The 19,288-nt window shown below is 43.6% G+C and overlaps 1 protein-coding gene across 3 annotated transcripts in view; it reads right to left on the bottom strand.

Moving 5' to 3' along the window:
- Nucleotides 1-19,288, bottom strand: part of SDK1 (sidekick cell adhesion molecule 1) — a 667,914-nt gene that overhangs the window by 170,976 nt on the left and 477,650 nt on the right. For all 3 annotated transcript variants that reach the window (XM_019542017.1, XM_019542016.1, XM_019542015.1), the window contains exons 8-12: nucleotides 11,482-11,565; nucleotides 5,097-5,291; nucleotides 3,735-3,851; nucleotides 3,287-3,454; nucleotides 1,037-1,139 (exon numbers count right to left, since the gene is read on the bottom strand). In XM_019542017.1, coding sequence (XP_019397562.1) covers nucleotides 1,037-1,139; nucleotides 3,287-3,454; nucleotides 3,735-3,851; nucleotides 5,097-5,291; nucleotides 11,482-11,565 — 667 coding nt within the window. The remainder of the gene's footprint in view (nucleotides 1-1,036; nucleotides 1,140-3,286; nucleotides 3,455-3,734; nucleotides 3,852-5,096; nucleotides 5,292-11,481; nucleotides 11,566-19,288) is intronic.

Raw genomic sequence — 19,288 nt, forward strand, 5'->3', positions numbered from 1 at the left:
CTGCGGCCTCACCAAGGCCGAGCACAACGGGAGAATGACGTCCCGGGATTTGCTTGAGAAGCATCTATGGATGCACGCCAGCGTTTTGGTCGCTTTACTAGCCGCAGCATCGCATTGCAGGCTCATGTTCGTCTTGTGGTCAATGATGACCCCCAAGTCTCCTTCTTCCGTAGTGCTAGCCAGCATAGCACTGCCGAGCCTATAAGGATGCTGCAGGTTTTTCTTCCCAAGGTAGGACATTGGAGGGTCATGTTTACATGGTACTGATCCTTTCTGAACGGATTTCATCAGGAATATCTCCAAACTGATGGCACCCTGGCAAAAAAGTATACCTGCACTCACAAATACAAGTGACCAAGTGTTTTTACTTCACGGTTTTGAATAATTTCTCCTTTGTGTGTGTCTATGTTCTGTCTCCAAAGTTCCCTTTTAATATTTTCCAAGCCAATACCCAGACAGATAAGGCAATGCTTTTCCTTCAGTCAAGCCTCCTTTAAACTGTGTACCGGTTAATACTATAATGTGGTTTAACGCGATAGGGTTCCTCTAAATCTTGTGCACAGATGTTATTACTTTAGCATCAAGTTGTTCTTTTCTTTTCACAGTTGGAACAGAATTTATCCCTTGGTTACTGAAGTGTTTCAGAGTGTGCAGGCATCCTCTCCCATGGATTTTCAGAAGCCCCAACGTAAACACGTCTGAAATTCTATTCGATCTCTTTGGATTTTTACTCTCATTAAGTATCAGCTTCTGACAAGTCAGTTTTATTGATAGTGTATTAACCTTGACAGTAAAATCATGGAAGGCTGTATTGAAGTCATGAAGTGGAACGTAGCTCATTGTAAATAATACATAAGGCTGAAGTGGAAGATGGGTTTTATATGATTAATGATGTAGTCTCCAGCCTTACGAGGCAGTAATCAGGGGTCTGATGCTGAAGTCTGGGGTCCTCAAACTTCTCACCTAATGACATTCTGATAGTTTGTAAAATTAAGTTGAGATAAACCGCACAAACGATAAATGACACCACGCGCACCTGATTGAAATTCTGGGGTCATGAGTTGCTTCACACTGCAGAGTGGCTGTGGTTCCCTTGATAACAGTGCTGTCCTCGGGAGGGTGAACAATAAAGGTGCGATCTGAAAAGGAACACAGGCCATCAGGCAGGTAAAACTACAGACTTTCAACTTGACTTGGGCACTCTTGGACAGCAAGAAACCGGCCATTTATCATTCAGGGAAAGGTGCTTTCACTTTGGTAATGGGAGTGAGCAAGTCTGAAGCTCTCTGTATGGCATATGGTGCGGTGCCTACTGATTAAGTAAAAAAGGCAGAACAGCATTCCTTATCCCTTTCCCAGAGTTGCCCCCACCCAACCTCTCCTCACTGAATCTAATTCAAATGTGTGATGTAGAGAGGTTTAAGAAGCAGCGAAGGGAACCTCTAAGAGCAGATGTTAGTTATTTGATCTGCAGCAAGGCTTTGAATAAGAATACTAAAGGGGTACTCAATATTATTCATCGCTGTCTTTGCAGCACCTGGTTATTGGTAACCTCAAAGTCATAAAGCACTAAGTATAACTATGGTGTTCTCCCCTAATTAAGAAACTACTTTTTTCAGGAATCCAGTCATGCAGTTTGAGGGAAAGGGAAAAAAAAATACTCTAAAAAGTTTTTGGAAAAAGCATAGAGAGCTATTTTCTCCTTCATCTCATCAAAACCATGCAAGGAGAATGAAAGAGGTGTTGCTTCAGGAGTGCGAGTTTTCCACATAGGGAGGAGATGTTTACCCACTTGTTGCAAAAATATCTTGATTCAAGTACCTCCTGGGACCCAAAACACAGTAATTGCCTGAAACTATAGCAACCAAATCAAACGTGAAAGATCTCTATTATACTGAGAATGGAGGCAGCGGCATCGGATAGTATCAGCCAAACCAGGTAGCCAAGCAGCGTGAGTGTGGAAGAAGGGTGGATAATGGGAATCAGTCCCAAACCCCTACAGAAACCTATAACAACTGAGATAAATCTTACATGCACAAGAAGAAACTGTCAACTGACGGAGATGAGAACATGAAGAGATAGAACTATTAGACATAAAACATAATGCTAACTAGACAGCATTATTTCTGCAGTGCCTCCGCATGCCCGTTAGCTCTAGCACGTTCTCCTTGCTCCGCGAGCACCGTACGGATGGTAATACTAAAAAAATTGCAAGAGGGCAAAATGAATCAAAAGATTTATAGTGGAGGCCCTCCGTGCTCCATTCACGCATCCGGATACCAACCAGCTTACGACACACTAACAATATGTATATGGTGCGGTGTCAGAAAGATATAAACACGAGACCCATATGACAACTGTAGCTTACATTTACTGCCAGTATATTCCACGAGCACCCTCAAGATCGTATGGTAGAAGGTGTCTGGTGTAACTTTACTCTTTGAGAGATGAATAGATGTCAAATGTACACCATGCACCAGCAGGATAATCAGTCCCTAGGCTCCACTTCAAAGGCAGGAGAGGAAAGAGGGCCATATACTTTTTGTAAAAGTATTTTTATTCTTAGCTCAGTAATATTTTTGTTCTCCTGTTAACTGTGGCAACATATTAACCCTTCCCTCCTTAGCATCTTGCTTGAAGTACCCACATTGGACTTGATCTCATCTCCTCTGCACAGCATCAAGTCACTCAAGTGAAGTCAATGTGCCAGATTTTCCTGATAAAGGATTCAGTGCAAACACTTTGCGTGGTGAAACACAAGCCTGTTCCAGGGCCAGGTCCATCTGAGTCAAAAGAGCAAGCAGCTGAAGGATGATGTATTTTGCACTGGCTGGAGGGTCACTGTACCAGCAAGGGACCCCCAAGGTGCCAAGGAGCACTTTAGCCTGGCCCTTTTTTCAGCAGCCATGTCCTGTGGCAGCAGCTGGATCTGGCAGCTGCAGAGCTGCTCAACGCTATCTAAGTGTTAGGACCAGGGATGTTACATAAAAGCTGGGTAAGTGAAGTCACAATCAGACTTGCTCTAATTTATTATTTCATTTCAGTTTCTCTCAGAAAAGCATCCTGGACGCTTCTGTCCAAATATAGAAAATGTATATGCATCCCTTTGCAAAAAAGAATAATTTTGATAGATTCCTTTAAATAGATGCATTATTCCTTCAATTATACCCTTTTTTTCCTATTAGCTAGAAATGCATAATTGATTACGAAAATTTCCTGAGCACACACTAAAAAAACTGATTAATATTTGATTAAAGCTAAATTTAAAACAAAGCCTTATCCTTACTCCAGACAGTCAGCGTTGCAAAAGCACTCAGCGCTCCCTCCGAGTTGACTGCATAGCAAGTATAGTTGCCAGCATCCTGAAGGAAGACAGGAGTAATCTGCAGCCCGCCAGATTCGAGGAGAATGAACCTGGGAATCTGCACCAAGCCACTGGCTAAGATCTGGTTCCCTGAAACACAGGAGGAGGAGGAGGAGGAGGAAACAGCAGGACTCTTGTTATTTGCACTGCACGAATAAAACAATAATGTTCTGATTCTTCCAAAAAACAATTACAGATGAAGGAACAAAGCCCCGCACACAATGCACATGCATATCCACAGCCATCTCTTCTTTCACCGAGCCAGGCAAATCAAGATATGTAAGGTGAATGGATCCCCAGAAACTCATTGCTGGAGCAGACAATAGAGCAGAAATTCCTGCAATTTCACAGTAGAATAATAAGTGGTTACCTTTTTTCCACGAGATGGCAGGTTTTGGAGCCCCTGAAACCTCACAGGTTAATACTGCAGTCATCCCTTCTGTAACAGTGGTGTCTACTGGTGGCCGGATAAATGTTGGTTTAATATCTGGAATAAAAACATTTAAAAATTCAATGGACCAGCTATCGGAAAGATCCCTTAACTACTATCCTAGAGTGTTTTACATCCACTTTTATAGAGCTGATTGTGGGGAAGGACATGACAATAATAAATGAAAACCTTTCAGCAGTGACTGTAACCTTTCATTATTCATCTCCTAGGAATTATCTCACTCAGTTTATTACCTAAATGGAAAATAAAATCTATCAGTGCTTGTACAAGTACAAGCAAGGCAGCTTATAGATAAAGGAGCAAAGGTGTAAAACGAGCGTGTTGGGGGAAGCAGAGACATCTAGATAAACAAAACTATTTGCTTTCATCTTCATAACACAGAGTTCTTTAAGATAAAAAGCAACTTGAGAAAGACATTAACTTTCAAGCCTAAATGTCAGCCAAAAGAATTTAGAGCCCGATTCCCATCCAAGACGTCTTCCAAGTTTCTTTCTTTCTTATGTTCCCCCAGTTGCATTTTATTACATTTTTTTTACTGCAGCTAGGACAGATATTGAACTGGTGCAGATCTGTTTTCTGAAGCCCGGTAACAATACTGGTCCAATCTGTAAACTGCCCTTGAGCTAAAATCAGCGCAATGAAGATGTAACAACACGGCTGACTCCACCTGGAGTCTGTCAGCGAGTCAAGCAAAGCATTAGGGACGCCCCGGTAGTAACAACTTTAAAAGAATTGCAACCCTGGATTTTTTTCCCCGTGGAACAAAACAGTATTCTCCAATTACAACATTTAACCCGGGGGGGGTGTTTAACGTAAAAAAGAATATTTATTTAACTTGGAACATTTTTGGGGTGTGCTGGGCCTTTTCCTAGGAAAATCCACCTAAAATATCACCCTTCATAATTAAAAAAAAGTCATGTGAATTTACAAGAGTGTTATAATAGTAAAACTACACTGTACAAGTAAAAGGAAGACAGGGAGAATTATTTCTTGGTTAACCTTTTCCTTTTTGCCCTCAGCTTGTTCTTTTTTTAATGTAGCAATAAATGACTGATCGAAGGCCTGCCGCTGTTAAGAACAGTCTTCCATAGTCTTCATTTGGATTTTGCTTTCCTGGGCTAGCTCACGCTGGCGACAGAAACCCAGGTGCTATCGCTGTAATAAACCGGAATCAACCCATTATATCTACTGAGTGATAGAGAACTGCTTACAAGTGATTGAGGCCGTTCAGTCGACACGGGAACCCAGTTCTCATGAACTATGCTGTAGTTCTTTACTTACTGGTTACATCTAGGTAGGTGTGTGTCTGTATTTCCCCAGCTTCATTGCTAGCAAAACACTGAAAGATCCCAGCGTCATCGGTTCGCGCTCCCTGGATCTGCAGACCACCATTGCGGAGTGCTTTGTAACGAGGATTTTGCAGCTTGTTGATAGGAATAGAGTCCTTATACCAGACCAGAGTGGGACTAGGAACCCCTGGATATTGAGCAGAAACAGATCTCTATTATTCACTGCACAACTGTGTAAAAGTCTGTACAATAAAAGTACACAGCCATATTACACTTGCACTTGACTTGGGCACTCTTGGATAGCAAGAAACTGGTCATTTATCGATGCACACAGGGTTCAGTTCTCCGTATCCTATTCTCCCCCTCCCATTACAAATAGTTTTTATAATAAAACACTGTTTAACAACTGGTGGATATAGGTAAATTGTGTTACCAATGGCAGTAATATATCGTAGGATGCACAATGGCAAGGACAGCAAATAACGAGAGAGAAAACGTTGCAATAACATGTTATCAAATCCCTTTCTCCAGCATAATCGTATTTCATATCACGGTGGGAATATGACTTACATGAACATTTCAGATTAAAATACAAAATTATGCAAACTAAGCAACAGCAATTCTTTTAGTGCCGTTTTATCCTGAATACGAGCCTCCTAAACAGCTACAGTGAAGTTGTCAATGTTAAAAGAACAATGGGAAAGCACACATTAGCAAGGAAAAACTGAAACAACCCTGAGAGGTATTTTAATTCAAAATTTAAAAATCTTTTTTTGTGATAACTGGCAGTTTACCTTTAAGAGGCAGTGTGCAAACAGCATGGTGTGTACACTGGGATGCTTGCAAATTGTCATTCATTTTGACTCATTTTCGGCTTTATTTGCGCCTTAATACAAACAAAAAAAATCCAAATAGAAACCAATTCTACCTTCAACTTATCTCCCTATGCTGCTTATTACTGCTTTTCTGCATGGGCATTTTATATCAATACTGCTACAGATTTCCAGTCACGCCTCAGCTCTGCTTTGCACCAGACGGCTTGCATGAAGTGTCTGTAAGCTCAGCCATTCCAGTCAATGGAGGCTTTTGCCTTCCTTGGGGAGTCCTTCAATGGTGTAGAGCACTCATACAGAGGATCCTAGTCCAGTCTCCATCTGAACCCTACCTTCTTCTTATATTCCAGCAATCCCTTGCTCTTTCTGAACAGCCGCTGAGGGCCACAGGCAGCATAGCCTGAAGTACAGCAATTATAAGGTTGTTCTATTTTATGATGCCGCTGGATGATGGGTGTAATGCTGGGTTTAATGAGCTTGGCCCATCCAACACTTCTACCCCAAGCTCTGCACAATATGTAAGCGTGGCTGGAAAACAGCCCAGAATCTGAACTACTGACTGCTTCTAAAGTCCGTGTCTGCCACCTGTCTTCTTTAGGTATCCCTAACATGCTCATCACCATAAAATCACTGTAAAACCAAAGTATTCACTGACAACCACGCCCGAGATGACTCGAGGCGGTCTTCTACCACCTCCAGCTCTATAAAGCAAGAGCCAGTTGAGGAAGGATGGCTCTTAAAATCTCTAGGTCTCAAATTCCTCAGCAATAAACCAGGAATAATAACTAAATAATTAAGTTACTAACATCTAGGGCTGTGCAAAGCTTCGGTCCCTAATTCGATTCAGCAGAGATCTGGCCCCATTTGGTAACTGTATCTCCGAATCTGAATCGAATCAGGAGACCCTGTAATCTCTCCGAATCGAATCAGAAGCCTCCAAATTGATCTGGAGCGATTCGGAAAGATTTGGAGATTCGCCCATAGACACAGCTTTAAATGTTTATTCTACATACCTCAAGGTACCAGGTGGCTCATGAAAGCTGCGATGGTGGGGCAGATGGGGCATCCCACAGGACTGCGGGCACTCCCCAGCATGTTTGGCAGCAGACTGGAAGTGGACCAGAAGTACTTCTGGGTCTGCTGGGGGCCCCCCGCACTGCCCCGGCTCGGTGACTGGTGCCTCCTGGGTCTGGGGGGGCACTCGGGGTCCCCCTGCAGCTGATCACCTAGCTGGAGGGTATGGGGGTCCCCCAGCACGTTCCCTGGCAGACCCAGAAGTGGACCAGAAGTACTTCTGGTTCACTTCTGCGTCTGCTGCCGAGCATGCTGGGGAGTGCCCACAGTTTTGTGGGAAGCCCCATCTGCCCCACCCTTGCAGCATTCACGAGCCACACCTGGTACCTCAAGGTATGTAGCAAAAACATTTAAAGCTGTGGCTATGGCTGAATCGCTGATTCTCCAAATCAGCATCAAATCTTCACATTCGGCTTTGGCAGAATCGAATCAGGACAGTGATCCAAATCAATGAATGGAATCACTGTCCCCCAAACTGGGCCGAATACAAATCGTATACGGCCCGTTTTGCACATCCCTACTAACTTCATAGGGAAACTGTATGGCTCAGTTCATTAATGAATTAAATTCACCCAAATGATGAAAACCTTTGCATCATACAAGAACTCAGGGTGAGGACTAGGCAGAATCCAAGTAATGTAGAGTGAGGCCATGTGGATGCTGAATTTCACTTTCATGTAAGCACTGCTTGGACCTTCTCTAACGGACGGTACAATGAAAGGCATAGTCATATTATCATTATTATTTTTAAACTCCTGATGTGATTTATGACTAATAACACATATCCTTTCGTGTCTCCTGTCAGTGTATTCATCCTCGGAAGCTACTGTTAACCCCTAGACAGAATATAAAAATATAAAACTGAAGCATGGTGTAAAAAAAGAAGAGCCGATTCATGGCAGACTGGTGACTCCCAAGTCTGGGGGGGGGGGCACCAGATCGCCGACGGGGGCGGGGCAAGTGCAGAACCACCAGTGACAAAACCCACAGCATTTCCAGTTTCATGGCTGGTGCTTCCAGGGGGTACATGGCCAATCTCAGGGGGTGCACGTGGTGCATCCCCTATGCGTCGCGAATGAGCTGATTTATCCTCATATTATTTTTTACAAGCATATTATTTACCAAAATGATCTCTGATGCTTCTGCTCTGTTGGTAAAATAAGCATTTTCAGAATCAAGAAGATAATCATTTCAGAAACAAACCCACTGTACACAGTGCCTGTTGTCTAATGCACAAGAAATGCAGTGTGCCACCATGCAATAAACACAATTTGAATTTCATACATCAGCCGATATACAGATTTAGCGTAAATTCCAATGTTCAGAATTCTCAATGCGAGTGTTTTTCATCTCTTGAAAATCCCCCTGGGCAAATACAAATTATCACTGAGTAATGAAGAAACAGATGATGCAAAATAGAACAGATCTGATACAGAGGCGACTGGAAATGGTTTCAAGTTTAAATAATAGCAATTCCATTGTCCTATACATTGTGTTTTATTGGCACCCAGGAAATAATGACATTCAGCACTCGGTATTTTCCGCCAAACCTATAAGATTTGATGTCATTCCTCAAAACCTTTTTCTCTAACAATATTAGCAAAAACCCTAAACCTATAATCACTGTGAGATACACTTTTCCCTCACCAACTCAGCTGACAAACCGAATATTACCATCTCTATTTTCTTATATTTCAGCTACAGATACCTTCCACACTTCCAAGTTATGAGTCTGAATAATGTGATCTTATCTAAGCATTTTGGAGCCTGTTGGTTGCATACATTTGGGCTGTAGTGATCTTCCCAGAAAGACTTACCTTTAGAGCTGAAAATAGGAAAAGAAAAAAGGAAAAAGGAAAAGAAAATGCAAGTAGAAAACAAAGTTTCTGTTTCTTCCTGAAGAAAAACTCACAAGAAAGAAGAAACATTTAATAGGGGTTAATAGTCCTACCTTGTCATCTGAGGGCTACAGTGTGGTATACAGATTAATAATCAGATAACCTTACTTGTGGGCACCTTTAAAGTGATATGCTTTTTGCAAAGCACTCTACCAAGATTGGCAAATGTCCCTAAAGGGAAAAAGGAAATGGGAAGCTAGGAAACTTGAGAGTTATTCCTGCCTTTGCTACTTGATGCAGACCTTATGGAAATAATTTAAGCAAGTTGTGGCTCAGTTTTTCCCATCTGAAAAGTGAGGACAATAATCTTTAACTATTTCACAACAGTGCTGGGGTCTTTGCTCATCTTTGCCAGAGTCCCAGTAACTGTGGAAGTTATTTTGGTTCTTATAGCCCCTACAATCTAATCTCCCAGTAGGTTACTGGGGTGTCCTTCTTGTCTACACTGGTAGAACTGAAGTTCAATTAACTGCATTCCCTACATACCACCAGCTCCAACCTTTCTATAAGCAAATAATAGAACGCATTTAAAAATGCATTGAAAATGCAGGCAGGATCAGTGGTTTCTGGAGATATACAGAGAAACAGGGTTACAGAGCGGTTGGACACACTGAAACTCCATTTATAGGAAACTAAAAAGCTAGTCTGTGCAAGTCCCAATTTTATTTCTAGTTAATCTCTGCTTATACTGTGAAATTAATCTGTCCCTCACACACTCACACTGCACAAAGCCAGAGCAAATGGGCTTTGTGTGGAAAGCTCCACGGGAGCTTGGGGAAAATAAAATCCACCTTCCCATTTGTGGCCAAGGCCTAGGGCAGCTCCGCAGCACCTCTAGCCTTATTATTCTGGGCCTCGAGTTGGAAGAGGGCAGCGAGCTGCAGGCAGCCTGTCTTTAAGGATCTGTGGTTGCTAAATCTATGTACTCATGGATCGATGAAGCCCGCAACCACTCCTGCAGTCCTATTCCCTGCTCCATGGTTGATCATATTGAGCTAACATTTGGCATGAGGCCCTTTGCATGCCTGATATGTAGCTGACTAGTGCCCAGGGAGAAGAACAGCACTGGGAAGAGCTTCTGTGCCCTCCCCATTCATCAGTCATTTGAATCCACCTTAAACACGGTCAGTGGACATAAGGGATTTTGCTCCAAGAGGATTCCCATACTTAAGAATAACCCAGGCATCCCCAGGGAGCTGGCTGGCATTTGTTTGGAAGGAGGGGGCAGAAAGCACACACATAATTTCTCCGGGACATGCTATTTCCTTTAACATAAGAAAAGCAGTTGGGTCTTAGGTAGAAGAAAAGCAGTTGGGACAGGGAGAGAGTTCAGAGACTGGAAAATGAGCGATTTGCCTGTCACGCATTTGACAGCGCTCAGGAAAAACACGATTTTAGCCGGTTTCACAAATGGCATGAGTTGGGTTTTTTGTTTTTTGAACATAAAACTACTGATGTGAGAGTCTTGTTGGAGCCACAGAAAATCCCAGTACGTTTCAAATAATATGTATTGAAAGCATTTGACATCCCCCCATGCGGCTGAATGGGGAATGGAAACAATAAATACATGCTACATGAATTTGTGTTGTAATGACAGCTGATGTCAGAAGAGGGGCCGTTTGAAAGAGCAGGTCATGAGTTACAGTTTTCTCACCAAGCTCAGGTTGCATTTTTTTTTAAACGTTGCTGCTTTTCAGTAATAAAGCACCTTCCATCTGTGGGCAATCTGGATATGCCCTTTTATTCTGCTCTATGGTTAAGGAGGCACCCAGAGCTTTAACGTCTTGCCAAGGTTGCAAGACAATTCAGTGGTAAAGTCAAACCTAAGAGGTTCTTGCAGCTTCCTGCTTTAATCACTAAATTATGATGTCTCCTCTTTTTTTTTTAATTAGCGTGCCAAAATAGCACGTGTTTCTATGGAATTATGTCTTTAAAAAACCCCCCAAAACACATTTGAAAAGAAATGATAAACACCGGAAGGTTTTTATGGTGTGAAAACACCCTCCAATTAAAAACGGAATGAAAGAGTGCTCTAGCTCAAGTGTAAGTACACTTAAATGGTACCACAACTGACATCCCTACTCAAAGTAAAAGCTCCATCATTTTCAGAAACGGAGTTTTAACTATTGGAATTATTGATTGTTTCTCTGCGTCCCCAGTTATGGGTCCCAAAGTCACTGTTTTCTTTCAATTAATTTGCTGGCTCAAGACATGAAACCCTTTCAGCCAACTATATTTGTACAAAGCATCCTTTAAAGCAAGGGTCATGAAGAAAAGCAGCGGGGACTGTTTCGCTCGGCTGACAAGCAGCGCTAACACGGCCGAGATCTGATACCAAAAATCCACTTACGTCTCCCATTGTACAAACCCAAGAGCTGCCCAATTATCTAAAGGGAAAGGGGTATAACTTCAGCTCTAGTAAATGGTTGGAGTTTCTTGGAAGTCACCAGTTATGATAATTTATAACAGCCTAGTATCTGCACCAAAACAGCGGAGACTGATATTGTACACTTCATTCAACAGGACATGCATCTATTTTTACCAAGCCGGTATGGCCTTCATACTCACTCACCCATTGCCTGGCACAGGATGTCCACTGTTTTCTCCACCTCAGCCAAAATCCGACTCTCGGGCTCAGCAGTAAAATAGGGTGGCTCTTTAGAACAGGGAGGAAAGAAAACACAACAACAAAATGTAAAGACAGGTTGATTTAAAGGAGTTAATATAGTTTCCTGAGCAATGCCGTATTTAATTCAGAGTATTACAAGCCACCTAGTTTGTCTCTTGTTTGGGGATTTTCTTTCTTGCTTTTTCAGCAAAAGCTCTGTGAAAACACTTATTCGCTATGATCGATAGGAATTTCAACGAGAGCTGAGCCGATTTGAATTTAAATTTAGGATTTCACACTCCAAATTAATACTCGGAGCAAGGGCTACTTTTCATTTTATGGGCCTGAATCGTGGAATGTTTTAATTCTTGGTTTCGAAGGGCCATCCCCAGAGGTTCATAAAGGTTTATATTTACAGCACAGTATTTTATAGGATAGTTTGCTTCAGTATCTAAACTAAATACCACCTCTTGAAGCCATGAAGCACATCAAATAAAGTGCCATTGCATGTCACAGAGCCTACTTCAGAGGATAAGTGCAGCATATTAAAAAAAAGAAAAGAAAAAAAGAAACAGCTTTATTCCTTGAAAACCAACAGATTTAATGTTTTAATTGAACTTTTGGTAATAACCAATGAAACCAACAGTTCATCATTAGGACTAAACAAAAGATATTAGAGGTTTTTATTAAACAAAGATTAGACTTTAGGGATTGTAGGGCATACTCTCCTGGTACTATTTAATCTTCACAGGATAAAAAAATCAGGAGTACCCTGTCAAGGGCCCACAGGCATTAAGGCTGCAGTGATTATCATGGTAACTAAAAACTGTCATACTCAGTCTATTCAGCACCATTATCACTTGAGTACTGTTTTTAGAAGCAGCTTATTTGATTATAGCTACAATTCTATTGTAGCAGAACTACGCACAAAAAGTCCCTATGCAGACTGCTTCTGAAAAGAACGGAGAAGGGAAAAGGTGATGTGATCTGTTTGTAAGATCAAGTCCGTGTATTTTCCTTTTGAAGTGCACCAGCACATTTGAGAAAAAAAGGTACAGTAGGTTACTATAGCCAGCATCACTTTAGTTTGCTCCTTTCTCAAACCCATTCTCCCACCACATAAAGAAGTGGCACAGATATGTGCACTAGGCCTGTGCGACGTGGCTAGTATTCACTCCAGATTTGGCCAATTTGGGGAACAGTGATTTGATTTGGTGATTTAAAGCACTGTTCTGAATCAATCTGACCGACTCTCTGGATCAGCCAGGCCTATCCCTGCCCGCTCTCCCAGCTTGGCAATGGCTTCCCTGCCCGCCCCAGGTCCCAGCACTTGGAAAAGAAAAAAAAAATCTCCGACTCAGCGGGTGTTGCCAGGTGGGGGGGCAATCCTCACTGCCCCATGCTGCATGGGGGGCTCTTTCATGAGCCCCCACCATCACCACCCCAGCCTCCCCTGCTACGGCTCCAGCCCTTTAAGAAAAAAACCCCCGCACTCACCACTCCTACCCAGCAGGGGGCAATCCCCGCTGTGACAGAGCCCCCCATGCAGCGTGGGGCAGCAGGGATCGCCCCCCGCCAGGCAGCACCCGGTGAGTGGGGGCTGTTTTTAAAGGGCCGGGAGCTGGGGCATTGCCTGAAGTACAGTAGAACTTCTCTCCACTTTAAGGACAGGTTATGTGACACACCAAGAGCTGCATAAACAGGATTCGAACCCCAACCTCCCCTGCACTAACTGCTGTGCCCTGCTCTCTTCAATGTGGAGGACTCAAACTCCAATAAGGCCCCAGTATGGGTGTTACATTTCCGTATTCATTTGGAATAAAGTCAGTCAATATCATTTTTCAGAGTCTGTGTACGAGATGAAGGAATAAGGATGTGAAATTAACTACGACAGACATTTACAACACAGATCCAATAAACTGACCAGTCTGTGTGATTTATGACATTTTAATAATATAAACATGTAATCGTTATTGATCCTTAGGGCCTAAGTATGAGACTATTAATAACACGCATAATAAGATGTTATATATTGCACACAAACGCATACATTAATCTAAGCAACAAACAGCAAAGCTGAACATAAAACTGAGACGTGCTGATGGAACAGCGTTGATCGTTTGTGTAGTTCAGCACTCTGTGATTACATCTAGCAAAACATATTTCACCTTACGTGTAGGAGTCGCACGGTTGTAAACTCCAGTGACCTCTTTTTGCAAGGCCTGTGACACTTGGTGCTTTTCCTGTACCTCCAGCCCCCAGAATTATTTTATAACCTAAGGGGCATCCATACATGCGCTCTGGGGTTGGGGGTGAGGGGGCGCATTAATAAGAGCTCTAATTAAAGTGCCAGCAGTGTCACCTGTATTCAGCATCCCGTGCTTCAAAATGACAGCAGAGGCACTTGAACTAAAGCTCATTTGACACCCCTGCCACCATTTTGAAGCACAGGGACACTGAATAGATGTGATGTGGAGCCTGCTGGTTAATTAACACACTCCAGACGATTCGATTAATCGAGTCTGCTCCCACACGTGCCAATTAGCACGTCAGAGCAGATGTTCGGCACATATATAGGTGCTCTAAGATACTCAACTTGCATTAGAAAAATTCATTTTTAGCTTTTGTAGTTGCAGGGTAAAACTTTGCATTACGAGTCCTGAAGTCTCAAAAATCAGAAGGCAAATAAAAACAAACAAACAAACAAACAAAATCTTTTGGTTTTGTTTGTTAAATTCTCCTGTTCCTTAAATAAATCTCATGAAATGTGAACACATGTGGCTGGCAATGCAAGAGTATTCCCAACGATGTAACCTGGACCACTTATCTGCTGTGAGCATTTAAATGCTTTGTGGGACCGGGAACAGAAGACTCAACACTTCTCTTTTTTCCCAATGACATTCTAAAAAGCTTCACCTCTTCCCCCCCATGGCCTGATCTGTACAGAACAGTAGTTCTCGCTTCCCTAAGTCCAGACTGGTACATGGCTTGTAGTTTGGAAATCTAGGTTTCTCAGAAGCCTAAGCCCCTCCATGCTGCCTATTTGCTGTATTATGAGATGATACATTTCCCTTCCTATCACTCACAATTCCTTCCTCGCTGTGCGTCTCATTGAACGGACTACTGTCACAAGATAGTTTTTATGGCTAGGGACAGAAATTACACATAAACCAGTATAAGTGATCGGAAATCGGTTCACATCTAATGCAACAGAAGTTCAACGCACATTAGCCACTTTCAAAAGGTCCAAAACTGGTTTAAGATAAACCTGGGTGGATATAGTACCAGACTTAATTGCTTTAGGTTAAATGGGTTTATTGAACTTCTGAATCAGTTCCCTTCCAGATTCAAGTTAACTCAGTCCCCTAGCATCCCAGGATGCTTTGCACTTCCCCCACAAATCCCCCCTTGCTGGGTGGGCAGGCCAGCTTTGGCCCAAGGTGTCTGCTCCAGCCAAGCAGGGAGGGGCACTCTAGTGGCCCCTACCCTGCGCTTCTGGCCTGGGCCGCTGCAGGCATGTGGCTGCATTTCCTGAATCAAAAGTGAATGTCTGTTCACTTGCTTACTGGTTCAATCTACACAGCTTAGATTAACCTGCAAAGATTGAATCAATTCAGCCTTGGGCCTTTGGAAGACAAAAACAAACCAGATGGTCTACCGTTTCAACCTTGAGAGTATGCAACAGCTCCTGGGGATTGTTGGGAGACATCAGGCTGGGGTCAGGTCCTGAACATAGGCTTCTCAGTATCAAGAGGAATATCAGACATGGGCCCTATGCCACAATTGTGCCTAATCCCAACACCAGACTAGCCCCAACAAGCCAAAAGAGCATAGGATTAAAGTATGAGTCTTGTAGCAGGCTGCATGCTTGAAGGGGCTGTTGCCCAGTATAGCAGGCTACATGCCACAGGGGCTGCAGCACACCTCCAGGCAGAGACCTGGTGATTGAATGCCAGCTAGGAGATGCGGCCCAGCTGCTGAGAATAATTGGCTGGCCAAAGGAAACTAAAAGCTTCCAGGGAACGGAGCTGGTGAGAAGAGAGGAGACAGAGAGAAAGCTCCCAAGGTGGTGGCTGCAATGTGGAGCCAGGGTACTGTCTTGGGGTCTGGAAAAGACCCCAGCAAAGCGAGGCAAGTAGGAAGATTCAGAGCCTGCACGCAGAGCCAGAGTGGCCCTCTCCGGGCGCAGAGGAAAGACAAAAGAGTGAGAGAGCAAGCTGTGAGGCTAGAGCATTAACTGTGTATGAGCTTGCTTGCATATTTGTATTTTATGCTGTTGTCTGTGAAGCAGGGGTGCCTGAACAATAAAGACCATGTGAGCTGAGCTAATGTGCTACACGTCTGATCAGAATAGCCTGATGAATATCCCCCCGAAGATGTTTGCCCATGGAAGTAATAATCTTCTGAGGAAGTGTCCTCGCTTTCTTTGAATCTTAAGGCACAAAAGGAGTCTATCCCCTTATGCAGGAAAGGGGCTAAAGGGATAAAAAAAAAAAAAAGTCCCCTTGGCTGAACAGGGAGCTCCAGGAAAGACTGGGGACAGAGAAAGAGATTTATAGGCAGTGGAAGCAGGGGATAGCCACCAAGGAGGCATACACCACCCTGGCGCGATATTGCAGGGAGTCAGTTGGGCAGGCCAAGGCAGGAGTGGAGCTTAGACTGGCTTCAACATTTAAGGACAATAAAAAGCCCTTCTACAGATGCATAGCGAGCAAAAGGAAGGCGCAGAGTAACACAGGGCCCCTGCAGGACAAATCAGCTCAGTTGGTGGTTGATGCAGAGAAAAAGGCAGAGCTCTTCAATGAGTTCTTTGCTTCAGCATTGCTAAGTACTGACCAAGACAATTTCCCCACCTTGAGCATAGACAGATGTCCAAAAGGCACCAGACCGCCAAAGGTTAATGCTGACTTAGTTAAGGAGCACATGGAGGGGCTGGATGGGTACAAGTCAGCCAGCCCGGATGACCTCCATCCACAGGTGCTAAAGGAACTGGCCAGTGTCATAGTTGAGCTGCTGGCACGGCTCTTTGAGTGCTCATGGTGCTCCAGCCAGGTCCCTGAGGACTGGAAAAGGGCCAACGTGGTGCCCATTTTAAAGAAGGGGAGAAGGGATGAGCCAGGTAGCTTTAGGCCAGTCAGTCTTACCTCTATCCCTGGGAAAATACTGGAAAAAATCAAAGAGCACATTTGTGAAGGCCCAGCAGGGGAAACGATGCTGAAAGGAAACCAACATGGGTTCGTCACAGGTAGATCCTGCCTGACAAACCTTATAGCCTTTTACGACCAGGTCACACACTGCCTTGACACAGGAACTGAGGCCGATGTCATCTACCCGGATTTTAGGAAGGCCTTCGACATAGTTTCGCATCCTATTTTCATAGGGAAGCTAACAGGCTGTGGAGTGGATGCCTACACAGTCAGGTGGGTGGCCAACTGGCTTATGGACTGCACGCAGAGAGAGGTGGTGGATGGGTCGTTCTTAGCCTGGAATGAGGTGGGCAGTGGGGTCCCGCAGGGCTGGTGTTATTTAATATCTTCATCAGCAATTTGGACGAGGGTGTGGAGAGCACCCTCTCCAAGTTCGCAGATGATACCAAGTTAATGGGGCAAAGTTAATACACCAGAGGGCAGAGAGCAGATACAGGCTGACCTGGATAGGCTGGATTAATGGGCAGAACGAAATAGGATGCAATTCAACAAAGATAAATGTAAGGTACTCCACCTAGGAAGGAGGAATCCCCAGCACACCTACAAGTTGGGGGATGACCTCCTCGGCAGCTCAGTGGCTGAGAGGGATCTTGGAGTCATAGTTGACTCCAAGATGAACATGAGCCCGCAGTGCAACGAGGCCATCAACAAAGCCAACCACACCTTGTTGTGTATTAACAGATGCATGACCAACAGAGTGAGGGAGGTGATGCTTCCCCGCTATGCAGCACTGGTCAGGCCACAGCTGGAGTAGTGCATCCAGTTTTGGGCACCGCACTTCAAGAGGGACACGGAGAATCTGGAGAGGGTCCAGAGGAGGCCACTTGCATGATTAGTGGCCTCCGTGAAAGACCCTACGAGGGGAGGTTGAGAGATCTGGATCTCTTCAGCCTTCACAAAAGATGGCTGAGGGGTGACCTTGTAGCCGTCTATAAGTTTATCAGAGGAGGACAGCAGGGAATTGGTGGTGCGCTGTTTACCAGAGTGCCCCAGGAAGTAACTAGGAATAATGGGTGCAAACTAGTAGAGAGCAGATTTAGGTTAGACATTAGGAAGACATTTTTTACAGTAAGGGTGGCCAGAATCTGGAACGGGCTGCCAAGAGAGGTGGTGCTATCACCTAACTTGGAGGTCTTCAAGAGGAGGCTTGACAGTCACCTAGCTGGGCTTGTCTGACCTCGGTCCTCTTTCCTGCCAGAGGCGGGGGTTTGGACATGATGATTCGTTGGGTCCCTTCCAACTCTATAATGTATTAATTTATTGCATATTTATAGGGTATGAAGTAAGGACTGGTTTAAATCACACAGTATGAAAAGTTAAGCATGTATCATATTAGGCAACCGTGATGTGCTGAAATTTAAAATGTGCAGTGTAGGTACAATACTTTCCAAACTACCACATCAGAAGAGCCAGAAACAAAAGTTCCCAGAGGATGACAACAGTTTCTTTGGATCAGGTCAACCATTTGATTTAGGCCCATTAGATCATGCTTACTCTCCTGGCACAAAATGCTGTGTAATAAGATGTGCGTAGCTGATACCAGATAGAGAAGAACAGATCCTGTATTGTTTCAGACACGGATGTGAACAGACAAAACGCTTACAGTGCTTTAAAGCAGGGTGGGAATGGGGGACGGGAGTGATGATCTACAACTCTTATGTCTTCTGTTCTGTCCCACAATAAGTGGAACTGCAGCAATAATAATTTGCCACCCATCTTATTTATGAGTAAATTATTGCCATTTAGCCTCATTGATTGCATGATGGGAGCAGACAGATGAAAGAGGTAAAGGTTAATCTGACACATGCTCCCAAGGGGTTATTCTCACATTCCTGTCCCCCTTTACATTTCAGCTGTCACCGCCACAATTAGTATCTGAACTGAATTGATCTTAACTAAAGAGTCAGGAATAAGCAAAAGGAACAAGGGATATTTGGTAATAAATACAGGGCTTAAATATCTGTTGAGGATTTTTTTTTGCACCATTGGCTGCATTCTGAAAAGAGCCTCCTTGCAAGCCCCTTGGGAGTCTGCAAAATCTGATACTATTCAAAGCTCTCCCACATAGACTTATATGGCCACTGATTTTAAAATTCAAAAGATATCAATCAGCATCCATTACACACCCTTCAAGCTGCATCAGAGATGCATGACCTAATCCGAGATACGTGCATGAAAGTCAGAAAGAGCAGAGTAAGCCCTGGGGGCTCCTCCACAAGTTGATATTCCTATATGACTGAGAATTTCATATTGCATATTTAAAAGGAAAATTGAGCCCTAAACTTGGAAGCCTGTCTGCAACATTAGCATAAACTAATTTAGTCTGGGAACATCCTGTAAGAACGTAGAACTGGGGGCTTTAAAGTGCCTTGCAAGTGTAAAGCATCTAACTCCAGCAGGTGGATAAAAGTGTCCATTTGGGGAGTACAACTCCATCTACATATATAGTTGTTGGTGGCAGATTTCCTTGAACCAGGACTTTTCCTTTTCTGAGAATCACAGAAGAACTTTATTACAGAAATAATTAACAGACAACCCTCAGTAGTCTTTAGTATCTCTTGGAT

The sequence above is a fragment of the Crocodylus porosus genome, unplaced genomic scaffold (genome assembly GCF_001723895.1).
Source record: "Crocodylus porosus isolate Cpor-Errol unplaced genomic scaffold, CroPor_comp1, whole genome shotgun sequence".
In the NCBI taxonomy this organism is placed as follows: Eukaryota; Metazoa; Chordata; order Crocodylia; family Crocodylidae; genus Crocodylus; species Crocodylus porosus.